General features: G+C 36.9%; 1 protein-coding gene across 3 annotated transcripts in view; it reads right to left on the bottom strand.

Moving 5' to 3' along the window:
- The window catches only part of HMGCLL1 (3-hydroxy-3-methylglutaryl-CoA lyase like 1), an 86,748-nt gene that overhangs the window by 52,660 nt on the left and 20,390 nt on the right, over positions 1 to 13,698 (bottom strand). For 2 of the 3 annotated variants that reach the window (XR_012653321.1, XM_075049319.1), the window contains exons 2-5: positions 9,968 to 10,036; positions 8,861 to 8,968; positions 3,650 to 3,745; positions 1,690 to 1,838 (exon numbers count right to left, since the gene is read on the bottom strand). Coding sequence is in view for 2 of the 3 variants with exons in the window: in XM_075049319.1 (XP_074905420.1) it covers positions 1,690 to 1,838; positions 3,650 to 3,745; positions 8,861 to 8,968; positions 9,968 to 10,036 (422 nt within the window). In the remaining variant the exon portion in view is untranslated. Of the gene's footprint in view, positions 1 to 1,689; positions 1,839 to 3,649; positions 3,746 to 8,860; positions 8,969 to 9,967; positions 10,037 to 13,698 lie in introns of those variants that run through there. The other variant, XM_075049320.1, reaches the window with a different exon arrangement.

The following is a 13,698-nucleotide window of genomic DNA, read 5'->3' on the forward strand; positions in this document are numbered from 1 at the left end:
TCCATTTGTTAACACCCATAGCTATCCAAAAACATATACAATGCACAGGCTTTGATGATTCTCTTGATGGTTGGTTGCCTCTATTGTGCCATTTGGTTGAATTTTGTTAGTGCAATACAGGAATATAAAACAGAAGATACTGCCTGACATGCCTACACATCTGAGAAAACCAGAAAACAAAAGTTTAGTGTAAAAATGATCACCAGTGCCTAAGGTTTGTTGCTATGCACATGCTGTCTTTTCTGAATTGACTGTCTATTCCCTTATCCACACCTACCCGAGACCTAAAATTCAGGCATCCCTGAGCTTAATCCTCCCGGAGAACTCAAATTGCTAGTTATGTTCTCACCTCAGAATTTAGTTTCAGAAAAATGTGGCAAACAGTGGTGGCAGAGAACTTTCAAACAACGGACCTCGTATAAGAGAAGTTGCTCAGGAAGGCAAACCCTGACTCCACCTGACAGATTAGCAGCTAGTTAGAGCACTTAAACTCTGCTACAAGTTATGATTTCTTAATACAGTGAAAGTCCTTACTTCTCTATTCAGTGATTTTCCATCTGAAACATATAACGAGGCTAGGGAGAAAGGACCCAAGCATTTATGAGCTATCCTTGGTTGGATGTGTGTGTGTTAAAATCCTCGGGTTGGACCAGATGACCTCCAGAGGTCCCTCAAAACCGAAACCATTCTGTTACTCTGTGATCCTCTGAGGCTGAGGTGTAACTAGAAGTCAGATCTCCCTTTCTCAATGCAAATGCTCAAACTACCAAACTACTGTGCAAAAAGCGAGCAATAGCATTATCTCATCACTATTTCTGGAGGAAAGACACATCCCAGTATTTATTCCCAGACAGGTTTTCAAGCACTTAATCTCTGAGCTATCTACCTCCATCTGTTTTCAAGTCCAGGTATTTTCTGAGCACGATGTAGTTTGCTTTACTAATAATCCTCAAGGAATCTCACTGTTAAGTTTCTCCTTGAACCTATGTAAGCCTTTTTGCATTCACAAGGACCTTCACAAATAATCTCAGATAAGTAGCTCCATGTAACACAAAAGAAAATGAAAATGAAAAAGAAAGATTGTTCAAGGGCGAGTACCATTCAGAATTGTTTCAAGTTTAAAAGAAGGTACTCTAGAGAAAGATAAATACTAGATAATTCCAGAGTTTCATGCACTAGAGACTCCACACACTTCAACACCTGGAGTTTTCAGAATAACTTATATCAAGAATATTTTTTTTCTTAGGAGTCAATTTGTTCTGTCTCTTTTATACCTTTAATTCTACAGTGTATGAAGTGATACATTATCAATACTATCATAAAATAAAAGTATGCAGGGTATTTTTTAAGGTGAAGGCAACAGTGTTATGAGTTCTCAGCAGCACAAAATAAATTTTATTCTGTCACCTGTGATGATAAAAATAGATTTGTATAATAGAATGTGTATGTTTATAAACACTGCTTTTTTTTTCAATTTCCAGAGAAAACTAGTCACCATTAGTAGTTACAAAACACAGAGCAAAATTACTAAGTATATTCAATCTTTAAAAAAAAAAAATCACAATAAAGACTATTATTTCATTTCATCTAAAATGTAAAAATTTGGTAGTATACTTTTCTACTGGTCCAAAAATACCCTGTAACAGCAACTCCGATAACTCTGTATTACTTAAGAATCTTTGTATTTACCCACGCACTGGAATATTCATATTCCTTGCAGATTTAGCAACTTCTTCAAATTTTCCTAGGCTTTCTTCAATTGAACAATTAATATTCATTTTGCTAAAAGATTCAGATGCTGCACCAAATACTGAGACTTCTGTAGCTCCTGCTGCGATCTGAAAAATACATTTCAATAAACCAGAAGCAAAACACTATATTAAAAGTGTAGGTTAAGCATTTAATTCTGTATGACATTCTAGAATTTTAAAGTACATTATAAGTATATCATCCATATCTAAAACATAAGTTTCATTCCAATTTTTAAAAAATCTATTACATACAAACAGATTGAATCAAATTTTGAGTTCATTCACTATGGCATATTTCCTTCCTCTCCTTTGCAACTAGGTAAACATATATTTAAAGTGATAAATGATAAATATATTAAGATGTAGGAAATCACATGAACCAAATATGAAAATAACAATGATTGATACTCATATTCATTTTTCAGAAAAGGAAAAGATCATATAACAACTCTGAAATATCCATCCGCTGTACAGAGCCTGTTCCTCATGAATGCCAGGAAGTCATTCTCATGCTTAGGAAAGCTCTGTGCCTGTATGTGCCTAGAGCAGCAACAATAACCTACAGGGATTTCTTTGTTAGAGCCAACTCTAGGATCAAGGGCTCCACTGGTCTCAGTGTCATAGTTGATATGGATAATATGGCAAATGTATATGTGAGAGTCTGCTGAGAAAAAGTCTCAGAGCAAATACCAGTCTAGAAAATGTGTAAATGTGATGACTTCCCTGAAGGGGCAATTAGTCTGAGCTTGTACTCACTACCTCAGTACTCAGTAAATCAACTAACACGAGGCAAACTAGAATGCTGAAAGCCAAACAATAGGAGAAGAAAACATTTAAGCTTAGGAGAATAGCTAATTAATTAATTCTGACTCTCCAGAGAGAATAATACTCTTTCTCTATGAAACAGAATGGAGCTTTTCCCTTTACTCTCTGGTTCTGCAGGATAATATCTAAGCTTCAGCAACCCTTACGGGAACAAATATCCTTTCAAATAGAAGGAAGAAAAAAAAATAGCAGCAAGAAAGAACTCAGCACCTACAACTACTTTTGCATTGTTTTCCTTTCATTGTATCACTAAATACAGTATAGAGATATAGCAGATTTAATTCAACTCATACAAGCTACCATTGCAGACAAAGTTGTGGCACTGTATATCTATTGATAGTTAACTTGCCTATGTACAGGATTCTGTTTTAACAGAGATTTCATATGCAGTATAGAAACTGAATGACAGACTACACCACAAATGTCCATTAATCAGCATGCTTTCCAAATACAGCTTGTCCTATATCAAGACAAAAGCATAGAAGCATGCAAAATTTTCAGAAAACAATGAAGTGTAAAGATTTGGCTATCAATGTGTATGTTTTAAGAAGACTGAACTGGTCCATTTTTGCTATTCCAAACACTTTGAGTCTATAATTTTGAATATTTATTTTGCATGAACTGAAACAATTTAAACTTTCAAACCCTACCAAAATGAAATGCAGAATTTAAGAATTCTAATACATTCCTATAAAGCATTCTCATTTAAATGACTCTTTCCTCATTCGTCTTCACTACTTTCCAATAAGAAGACACTCTTCAGAAACTTTTCTAGAACCAACAAGTCAAAGAAGGAGAAAGAATTATCTTTATACACAAGCATTATCTATAGAAGCTTGCAAAAACTGTTTGATGAATACTTCCATTAAAATTTGAATACAGAAAGCTTAACATCACTCTGTGAATTTGCCCGTTTTTCACAACAAAAACTGAGAGTTTTTAATTAAAAAAACTATAGCTTAGTTCTAACAGGACAGGTTACGTGACATTAAATAGCTAGTTTATAGTACTGAACTGAAAATGTCTGAAACATGAAAGAGGACATTGTGGAGATCTTCTATGAAGGCACTTACAGCAGAATGAAAACCTTGAAGATTAGGTGTGAGAACAGGATACTGGACTCCAGGATGCCGCTCAATGCCCCTCATTACTTCTTTGTGATCTGCCATCTAAAATATATAAATAATTTGTATTGATCAGCAGTTATTTTCTGATTTTATATAGCTAAGCAGAAATGGGCTTAGACTGCGGTTTTGCCTTCATTAGGCATACAGTTCATACAAAAAGAGTAAAAACAAAGGGGTTAAATTGATGTTGTACAAGCACTCTTTTTTGGATTTCTTAACTTTTGAGTATTTGAGTTGCAGGCTTTCCAGTTCTATATGAATACAGAACTGGGGCTAAGATTTCTATGGTGTTTCTTTTTGTGTGTGTCTGTAAAATCACAATTTGCATCATGAATTGGTAGACTTGTGATCATGCTGATCATCAACTGTTACTGCAACTTTTAAACTTACCTCAGTAGACTCAATAGGTGGAATTAACAGAGTAACTGACATTTTAAAACCTTCCAAATCTTGAAAATTTCAGCATTCTGATAAATGTGACTTCACAATCTTAAGCATAAGTGAACCTGAATTACTGAACACTGTAATCAGCATGTTTGAAAAGACTAATCACAAGTCTATCCTTAAAAATATGGCAAAATCTCTGCATAGTGTAACTTTTTAATATACTTAGAATTTTCTTTCAAAAGAAGAAAATACTTCTTTATTATAGCAAAGGTCAAAGACCATTACTTTATTCAAGCATTTGTTTTCCTTAGTCTCCCCTCACAAAAGAAACTCTGCCTTTTTAAGATACTGTTATACTTTTCTCACTCAAGATTAAATACAGCCCATGTACTAATCAAGGAGATGAATCAAAGACTTATTCATGTAATAAACTGTAGATTACTCAGACAAGCACATTTTATTGAAAGAAATGGAGGAAAAATGAGTTTATTTTTTAATGGTGTGCATGCCTGAAAACAATACAGTTAATAAAACATATCCCTCATATTCCATGTCTTACAGATTTTGAGTTTTAAAAAATGAATAGTGTATTTTAAATGCTTTTTAAATCAGCTCTCATAAAAGCAAATCTTCCAAGCAAACAATATTAAATTGGATTTCTGATTCTTTCCACACTGATGAAAAGTCATTTGAGCTGTACCATATGAAAAGATATACGAACTACAAAGCTTTCATTACTCCTTATTTTCAGCAGATACTTTACTGATAGCTTTGCAGTATCACAATTCTAAATATGTGATATTAAATTATACCAGATTTAAGTGATAATATTACTGGCAACCTGGAATCTTCTTGTAACTGGTTTCCTACAATGAAAATGAATGGATTAAAAAAATCAGAAAAATGCATGTATGCCTTCTCAAATGTAAGCTCTACATGTATCTATAAGGAAGTGTATATATGGTATGAAAAGTGTCCTATAGCCAGATGCAACTCATTTCTCATCAAGAAACAAGTGATGGCACAAAGCAACTTTTTGTAATTGCTTCTTCATAAACTAAATCAGTGTAACCACCTAACATATCTGATAACCTCACAAAAAAACATTTGGTAATGCCTTAGTTTTTTAAGAAATATTTTTCATTCCTTAATTTAATATAAATAGTATCTACATTTCTCATGGCAAGGAATAATGTTTGAAACCAAATGATTAATTAAATGGCAAATGCTAGAACTAATTCCACACTTTAAAATTATAGCCTGACTTAAAATGTACTAGAAAACCAAAATGACACTTTTTCAACCAGTATAAAGCTGCCAGTTCCAAATAATATTATAGGTATTACATTTGTCCCATTATTATTTTTCCTGTAAGTAAAATTCCATTTTAACACATATTGCATGTTATAAGTTTTTAAATTGTAATAAAATATTTCTTTTCCAAATTTCTTTAAAAATAAGCTTTCTAATGGTAGGTATTTATAATTTTTGGCTGTTTAGATTATAGGTGTGGGATCCTGTTTTATATGGCACCTTGCTACTGTGGAACTTTTTCTTTTAGCTTTTTTCAGTAAAAAAATCTCTGCCAAACAAAACAGTGGATGGGAAACCATAAAAGGGCTTTAAAATACTAAAAAAAGAAATAAGTGAATGAGTGATCTAAACATAACCATGAATTCTATTCCCATGACCTATGAAAAGAAAAAAGAAACGAGCAAAGAAAAGACAAAGTCAAGACTGCGCTCCCTATCAAAGCAACACAATCTTATCTCTTAAATAAAAAACATTTTAAACACAAATTAAGCCATTACAATAAAGTATTAGACATGAATTTAAGATAAGAAGGGATTGCTTATTTTTTCCAAAACTGACAAATCTGTGCTAAATTTGGTACTCCTAATGGCTCACAAAAAAAGGAAATAATTAAACAAGAAAGAAAAAAATCTACCTTTGCTTTAGAGTTTTCCTTCTAATGTTTAAAAACCTACATTATTCTTTGTTGCTGTAACTGCCAAAATTTGATGGCACTTGGAAAAACTTAACCTAGTTGCTTTTAACGGACACAATATCATTGCCCCTGCATTGACACCAAAAAAATTCTGCATTGTCGCTGTTCTCTTCCCCTCCCCTATTATCCTTCCTTTAGACCCTTCCCTGGTGATTCTGAGAACTGAAATAAACCAAAGGAGTCCCTCAGAATGCTGTACAGTTTGCTCTGCTAACTCATGAATAAGAAAAAATATGATCGTACTACGTTTTTCTCAGAGGAAAGCCTGGAATACAGTCCAGGCCCAGGATGTATTCTCAGTTTAAAATGGACAAACTTTATATATGTTTTGACAGAAGATGAGCAACAAACATATTAAAAATGGAAGTATTTTCTCAAATGAATTAATTTCATGTTTTACTCTGTAAATAACTTGTGTGGTCATCACTAAACATGTAAGTACTCAAATGCTTCTGTGCAAACAAGTGTGTGGTTTCTTGAAAATGAGTTTAAATAATGTAGAAAAGTATTGACTTATTTCCTTACTTGCAGGGAATAATAAAGTTTGCAAAAACAGGAGCTACATATTATACTTCAGGACTAAGCCTGAATTTGCAGTGTTAAATCTCAGATGAAAACCTGGCACTCCTAATGCCAATGTAGTTTTGCTGTTGACTTCCGAAAGGCTAGGATTTCTGCTGAATTGTACCAAATGTAAAATTTAATTTTGGAAAAATAATGAGAAAATTATTATGATTCATCAAAACTCCGTATGGCTGCTGCTAAGAGTGCTAGGTCTGCAAAATAACTATCATGCCTAAATACTACTATATGTACGAAAGTCCCAAATTTAGATCTTCCAAACACACTTTCAAATGTGGAAAATGAAATTTCATTTAGGGAAAAAGAAAAAAAGGTATGTTACCTTCCTTTTTTACATTGATGACTGTTAGTTCTCAGAAGAGTAGAAAAGAGGTAGGAACAACATTAAATTATATTAATGATGTGTCAACCATCCCAATTCTTTAGTTACAACTAAATGTTTACATAAATAAAGATCAAAATAAAATGCACCAAGTACTTTCTTTGCCTCCATTCCACAGTACAATGTTAACATTGATTGTAAAGAATTTTCTCTATATTATTAACTGCAAAAAGTCACTGCCCCTTTGTGAGCAAACTCAAAATCAGGATAGAATCTGCAACATCCCTCCTTAACTAGCATCCTTCAACGCATAAGCGCGTGTATGTTTGTATGTGTGTGTTTATGTTAGTGTTTGGAAAAGGAGGACTGCATGGTGCATAGATACACAGAAATGTACCAAGTGCAGCTGACATTAAAAAATGGTGTTTGGCTTCAGGGAATAGTCAAGTTTCCATGACACTCCATACAACCCCCAGGTCTGGGGAGTCTAATCCCTTGGTTTGGTGCTAGGGAGCACTCCTGAGAAGTTTACCCAATTTGCACAAGCCCTGTGCATCTAGGTTTTCCTGCCCTGATTCTAGGTCTCTGAATTGATGTTGCTTCCCCAAGAGGTCTCCTCCACCATGACTGTTCCCCAGAGATCAGCCCCACTGCTGTTCATCTGGATAGTTAAACTCAGTATTCTGCATCCCAACTGCTTCATATTCTCAAATCTTTATCATTATGTCTACACTCAGCATCCTGTATCCCAGTTGCCCTTTACTCATGGTGTTGATCCATCATTCCCACACCTCTTATCCCCACTCAGCATCCTGTGACCAATTCTGTCACTCCCCATTTACTGCTGTCCCTTGCACATACACACTCCTACCCTCCTGCTGCAAGGGGCAAATTGAGAGTCACCTGCTAAATTATTTATGTTTGGAGAGCAATCACAATATTCAAGGTTTCTCACACCCTATGTAGTAACCACGGCAAATTGTACTCCCAGCATTTCTGTTGATCAGGGCCTGGAGTGCTCCCCTCCCAAGAGTTTAGCTGCCTGCACTCAAGGCCAGCTCATTGATAGGAAGACAGCAACTTGGGAAGCCTCAATCAGCCTTGGAGCTCATCAATAAAAGCTGGAAAGCAGATCAGCAGAGGCTCCCCCTAACAGCTCTGTTAAGTCTTAACATGGCCTACCCTCCCTTTTCACTCAACTTCACAGCAAAAGTTGCTTCACAGCAACTTTTAAGCTGAGATGCTCTTATGCTTCCTCCCTGCCTGAGAAACGGCAGCTGCACAGCAGCAACCAAGCCCATGCTTAGCCAAGTACCTTACTGATTGGATCCTGACTATGTCTCCCAGACTTGACTTCCCAGCTTAACCTGGGACCTGCCGCATCACTGCAGACTCACCTGACTATGTGTAGTCTTGGCTGTCCTGGTTACCCTCACCAGACTTGTTCTGCTCTCACGGACTGTTGGACTGCCCTTTGGTCAACACAGCTACAACTTCTGCTCCCTTTGTCATCATGCTTGGCTTCCAGTTCCTTCCAGGACCAGAAGGTCCTTCCCTTCTGGAGCAACCTGCTCTTGCTGCTAATGAGTTAGGGATTTAACCAGCTTTCTGCACATTCAGAATTTTCTTCGATTTTGACTACTTTTCAATAATTAGCCCAACTTCAGCTGACCTGAATAAAAGCATAAAACTTGAAAACTGCGCAAATGGTGTCTGACAATAGCATCTGATTTTACAAATAAACATTATTTCTGTTCCATTTTCTTGTATAATTATACAGGCTATACTAGTGGAAAACTCCACTGCATGGAATGGCATTTAAATTGAAATAGTTCTGAATGGTGATGATTTTACATACCTGAGGCACCCGTTTGGATGAAACAAAACTGGTCACTTCTATTGCAGGCAGGCCTGTTTTGGAAAGCCGGTTGATTAACTCAATTTTTATATCAGTTGGGATTATCACCTATGGACATGAAGACATACTATAGTAAAGTATTTCATGCGGTACAAAACTTTTGTAAGTTAAATGTTCTCAGTACATAATCAATACTTTTTTTTTTTTTAAATAATGAACTATACCCGTACATTGTACCATAACTATAGTGTTTCCTGACAGTAGAAAGCTACGGCATAAGGAAAGCACTAGGCAGTATACATGATCCTACTCCATTTTTTGCCCACCACAAAAGAATGAGGAAGCACTTCTGTGTAACTGGTTATAGATCTGGCCTCACTAATAGCTAGTAACCAAACACCAACCTACCAAAGAAGCGACAAAGGAAATGGCAACACAGAATAGTCCAACCAGAGAAAAATAGGGGGAAAAAAGCTCCACAGCTGAAGCAGAGTAATTCCATTCTGTTAATACTACTACTATCTTTGAGATCAGTAACAATGATACACACAAGCTCATCCCACTCTTTGTGGAAACAGATGACTGTTTTGATACATGTGCCCTATTTTACATAGTCTCTTTCAATCTTCTTTCATGCTTCCCTCCCACTCTGCAGGCAAATATTATCAAAAGAGTAATTTCTTTTTTTTTTTCCATGCTTGTTCAGCAGGAAGTACGACAAAACCCATTGTACCATTCCTACTATAGTAGCACTTGTAGCACAAACACATATTATAAAGATAGCCAGTGTTTCATGGCATTTACCAATTATGTCATGACAGAATATTATTGACTGACAAGACAAATTCCAGAAAAAGAAATGGCAGTTGAGTAACAGAAAGGCTAGGTAACTAAGTATAGAAAGAAATTCTATTATTTAACATCTGGCTAGATAGTTATATACTTTTATTATAATACACAAAACAGTTATCAATACAAAAAGAAATAAATATATTTATAGTACAAAATGGAAGAAACATGATTAGCAGGATGTACATGTTTTGCACAATGAAAATAACACTAGTATCTGTCAAAACACACACACAAAAAAAAAAGGAGAAAAATTACCTTTTCATTTTGTAATCCATCCCTTGGCCCAACTTCTACAATCTTTATGTACTCAGGCAGTCCAGATTCCTGAAATAAAAATCAATACTGAAACACAAAACAATGAAGGTCACTAAGATCAAAGTACAGCTTGTACTTGTCCTCCCATATGATTCTGGGTATAAAGTCATACTGCCAACATTAACTGTGTTCATGGGCTGCTATGGGGAGAACTAACTCCATCTCAGCCAGACCCAATACACCTTTAAAAATCTGTGAGAACATGTTCCACACCTTCAGCTAGGGAATAAAAGTTAAAAGTAGAAGTTATCCGTGTGCATGTTCCACTTCTCCTCTGAGGCCACGACTTTATAAAAATGTACCTAAACCCCTAAATGAACATTGTGTTTTAGAGTGAAAAATATTCCCATTTCAAAAAGCTTCCCAACGAGCGATCCAGTCCTCCAAACTTCTAAGTGAATGTTCTCAATTCAACTGAATGGTTACTTCTCTGTAAACATTTGCAAGACTAGGCTATAAATCTGAAAAGAACAGAGCAGTCAAGAAATGTTGAAGAGATTATTAATGAAAGATGAAAGTAATTCCTCTACCTGAAGATGAAGGTTTTAAAGAAGGATTTAAAGGAGAACAAGGAAGGCCCCTGGTAGACAAGAAGAAGAAGAATTTTCCAGGTGTAAGAGCAGCTCTGGAAAGGCAGGAGGCTGACGGTGACAGGAAGGCAGGACAAAGGGCTAAGGAGAGCACAGGGAGCTGAAGGAGGAGGAAGGAGAAACAAGAGCAGAAAAGTCAAAGGAAATTAAACTTCCTTTTTTATTATTTAGCTGCTCTGCCATTGAATCAAGTTGACAGGTGTGGCAGTTAACGTAACCTGGGCCTTTAAGTCCTGAAACAGTTCAGAGCAGTGGCCTAGACTGACCCCCAAAAGCTGTGTGTCTTTAAACACACATCGAATGGCCTACGTGGGGCCTGCTGCCCGTGCCTGGAGGGGCGGACAGGAGGGACGCAGGCAGCCTTGCCAGGAGCACTGGGAGATGCCCTGTTTTCTGTATTGCACTGAATACAGAATCGGACCCAGCGTCTCCACTCCGGTGTTGAAAGTCCGTGGTGGGATTAGCGCAAGCTACCTGCGGGACAGCTGCTCCCACCACCTCCCCTGAGGGAAACGCCATGGGAAGGACGACACCGTCGGCCCAGGGCGATGGCTCCCGCCTGCAGGCCCCACAGCTCACCCGGAGACCAGAAATCACTTCTGCACTGTGTAGGTACAGCCACTAACCTCACATCATCCACAACCAGATGAAAAACCCGTTTTTCATCCCTCCCTGGCTAGTATCATCAGGGTTGCTTCAAGCAAACGGCCGCGAATTTCTCCTCACGGTAACGGAAAATGAGCATTCCTACAACACCTTTGGTTTCTCCCTGCATTCTCAGTGCCCGTGGATAAAAGTAAGCTCTCTGCAGCACTAGCCAAAATACAATAAACATATTTCAGAGCACTTACTGTGTATTTAACTGAGCCCAGTAAAAAGAATGGGAAACAGCTGTATAGTATCTATTTGATCACGTGGAACATCTGGTAAGTTAAAACTCTGTCAGGCTGTACTAAGCCCACACTCGCTGACAGTATAAACCTACTTAAATGTGAAGGTAAAACCTTCACATCTGCTGCATATTGTTTCTCTTTTTTAAGTTATTTTCACAAATATGGCACTGCTTCAGCACTACAGGCATAAATCTGGGTTATTTCATGATTATCAGAATCTTCTTGTTACAAGACAAATGCCACAGCTGCACTATGAGTAAAGTTGTGACTGGAAAAAAAAAAAGGAGCTAAAATAGATTATGTGAACCAAAGTTTAATTTAGAGCATGAAAAATGTCCATAAAACTTTGGTGGCAAAAATGTTCAATTTCTAGGCCAAATCCTGTAAATCCTATTCAGTTCCTACTGTGGTAAAACTTTTGCTGAAATCAAAGAGCTGTACCTGTCTTTACAGAACAGTTCACATAGCTACAGCACGTGCAGTAGCCATTCACACAGCCGTTCAGGGGATGTCTGCAGCCCTCAGATTTCATAGGGGACAGAAGTTTGGAAGGGACATTGCAGAAAGGCATTCCAGTATTGATTTTTATTCTCCATCTGTGATATTACAGGCATACAATCTCTCTGAGCCACAGTCCAGGTCTCTCACCCCATGATTTCTCTATAGCCTTCCTGTCCACTAGTCAGTCCCAATTTGAATTCACTGTTCTTGAACACAACACTGAGAACCATGTACAGGTCGACTCTCACAAGGGCCACACAGTGGAAACTCAAAGCAGTACTAGAAACAAATCCTTACACTCTTCGAGCTGATGAACTAACAGCTTAGAGTAAATATCTTGGCTCTGAGTCCAGAAGAGTCTTGCTTTGCATTGAATTTCATCTAGTTTCCTCTATAGTACATTGATTCCTCGTGTCTTCAGGGTCACTCAGTTCCTCCTGTGTGGCATCCAGTGTGGTACTGATAATGTCTCCTGTCTTTCTGTCATCAGCAGATCTTAACACCTTGATATTTTCTTGTGAAAACATTTGGACTAACATGATTACCTTATTTTAATACAAATATATATTATCTCAAAAAATTTGGGTTAGTGCTATAGAAGAAACACATTTTAAAAAAAGACCTGGGAACTCCACCAGCAATGTCTCTTTGGTCTCATAAATCTGCTTTCAACATTATCTCTTATTTTCTCCTCAGCCCGTTTCTTACTCATCTCACAAATTCTGTTCTGATCATTCTTCTCCCCAACATAACTAATAATTTCTCTTGTGCTGCATTGCTGAAGCTCCGATAACAAGCAAGTAAAAGGGAGGCAGAATACTTAGGTTCAGGCCCCTGTGAACTATTTATGTATTTTACAGTGCATAATCACTGGATAAAACTCAGAAACAAATTACAGACTATAAGAGTACATGTATCATCTTCTGCTAAAATGACTCTAGCATTTTTCCATTCTGTGGCCCAAGTTGAATCAGAGGAGTAAAGGAGTACCTCTTCACCTTAATCTCACCTGTCCTACGAATGAATACTCAGCAACTAGCTCTTAGGACATTCTTCCAATACGTTGCAGATAAGTACTTAACAGTGTTGTCGGGAAGAAAAAAAGAGACTCCCTGCTTTCTTGGGAAGTCTTCTGATCACAATGTCACACTTGCAGAATATCTGGACATCACTTGAAACACAGATGAAGTCACCTGAGCCACCAGTCACATTCTGTGGCAGGCTCAATGCCATCTGCATTCACTAGGCAAGCTTCAAATCCACAGAACTGCCTGAAGCCTTTAAGAACTTAGGCAGAGTTTAAACACTTCTCCGTTTACTATCTGGATGGCAGTAGACCTTAACCAGGACTTGGGTTTCATGAATTGAGGGATCAAGTTCCCTGAACTCTAACTCAAATGTGCACCATCCCCTTGGGTAAAAGGAAGGATTTTCAGAACCAACAAGGAGACAAACGTAGAGAATTTCCATGCCTTCAAGTATGGCATTAAATGGTCTACAGATAATAAACAGAAAATATAAATAGAGTTAAATAGAAAAATGAAAAATAGTTTTTATCTTTTAAGAGAATCCAAAAAAGGTAAACCTTACAGAAATACACAAGTACTTACATTAAACACTAAACATGTCAGGTAAATCATTTTGTTTCAGAAAAAAATATTTACTAAATTGTATTATATGAAGTATT

Source organism: Buteo buteo, chromosome 17, assembly GCF_964188355.1.
Source record: "Buteo buteo chromosome 17, bButBut1.hap1.1, whole genome shotgun sequence".
NCBI lineage: Eukaryota > Metazoa > Chordata > Aves > Accipitriformes > Accipitridae > Buteo > Buteo buteo.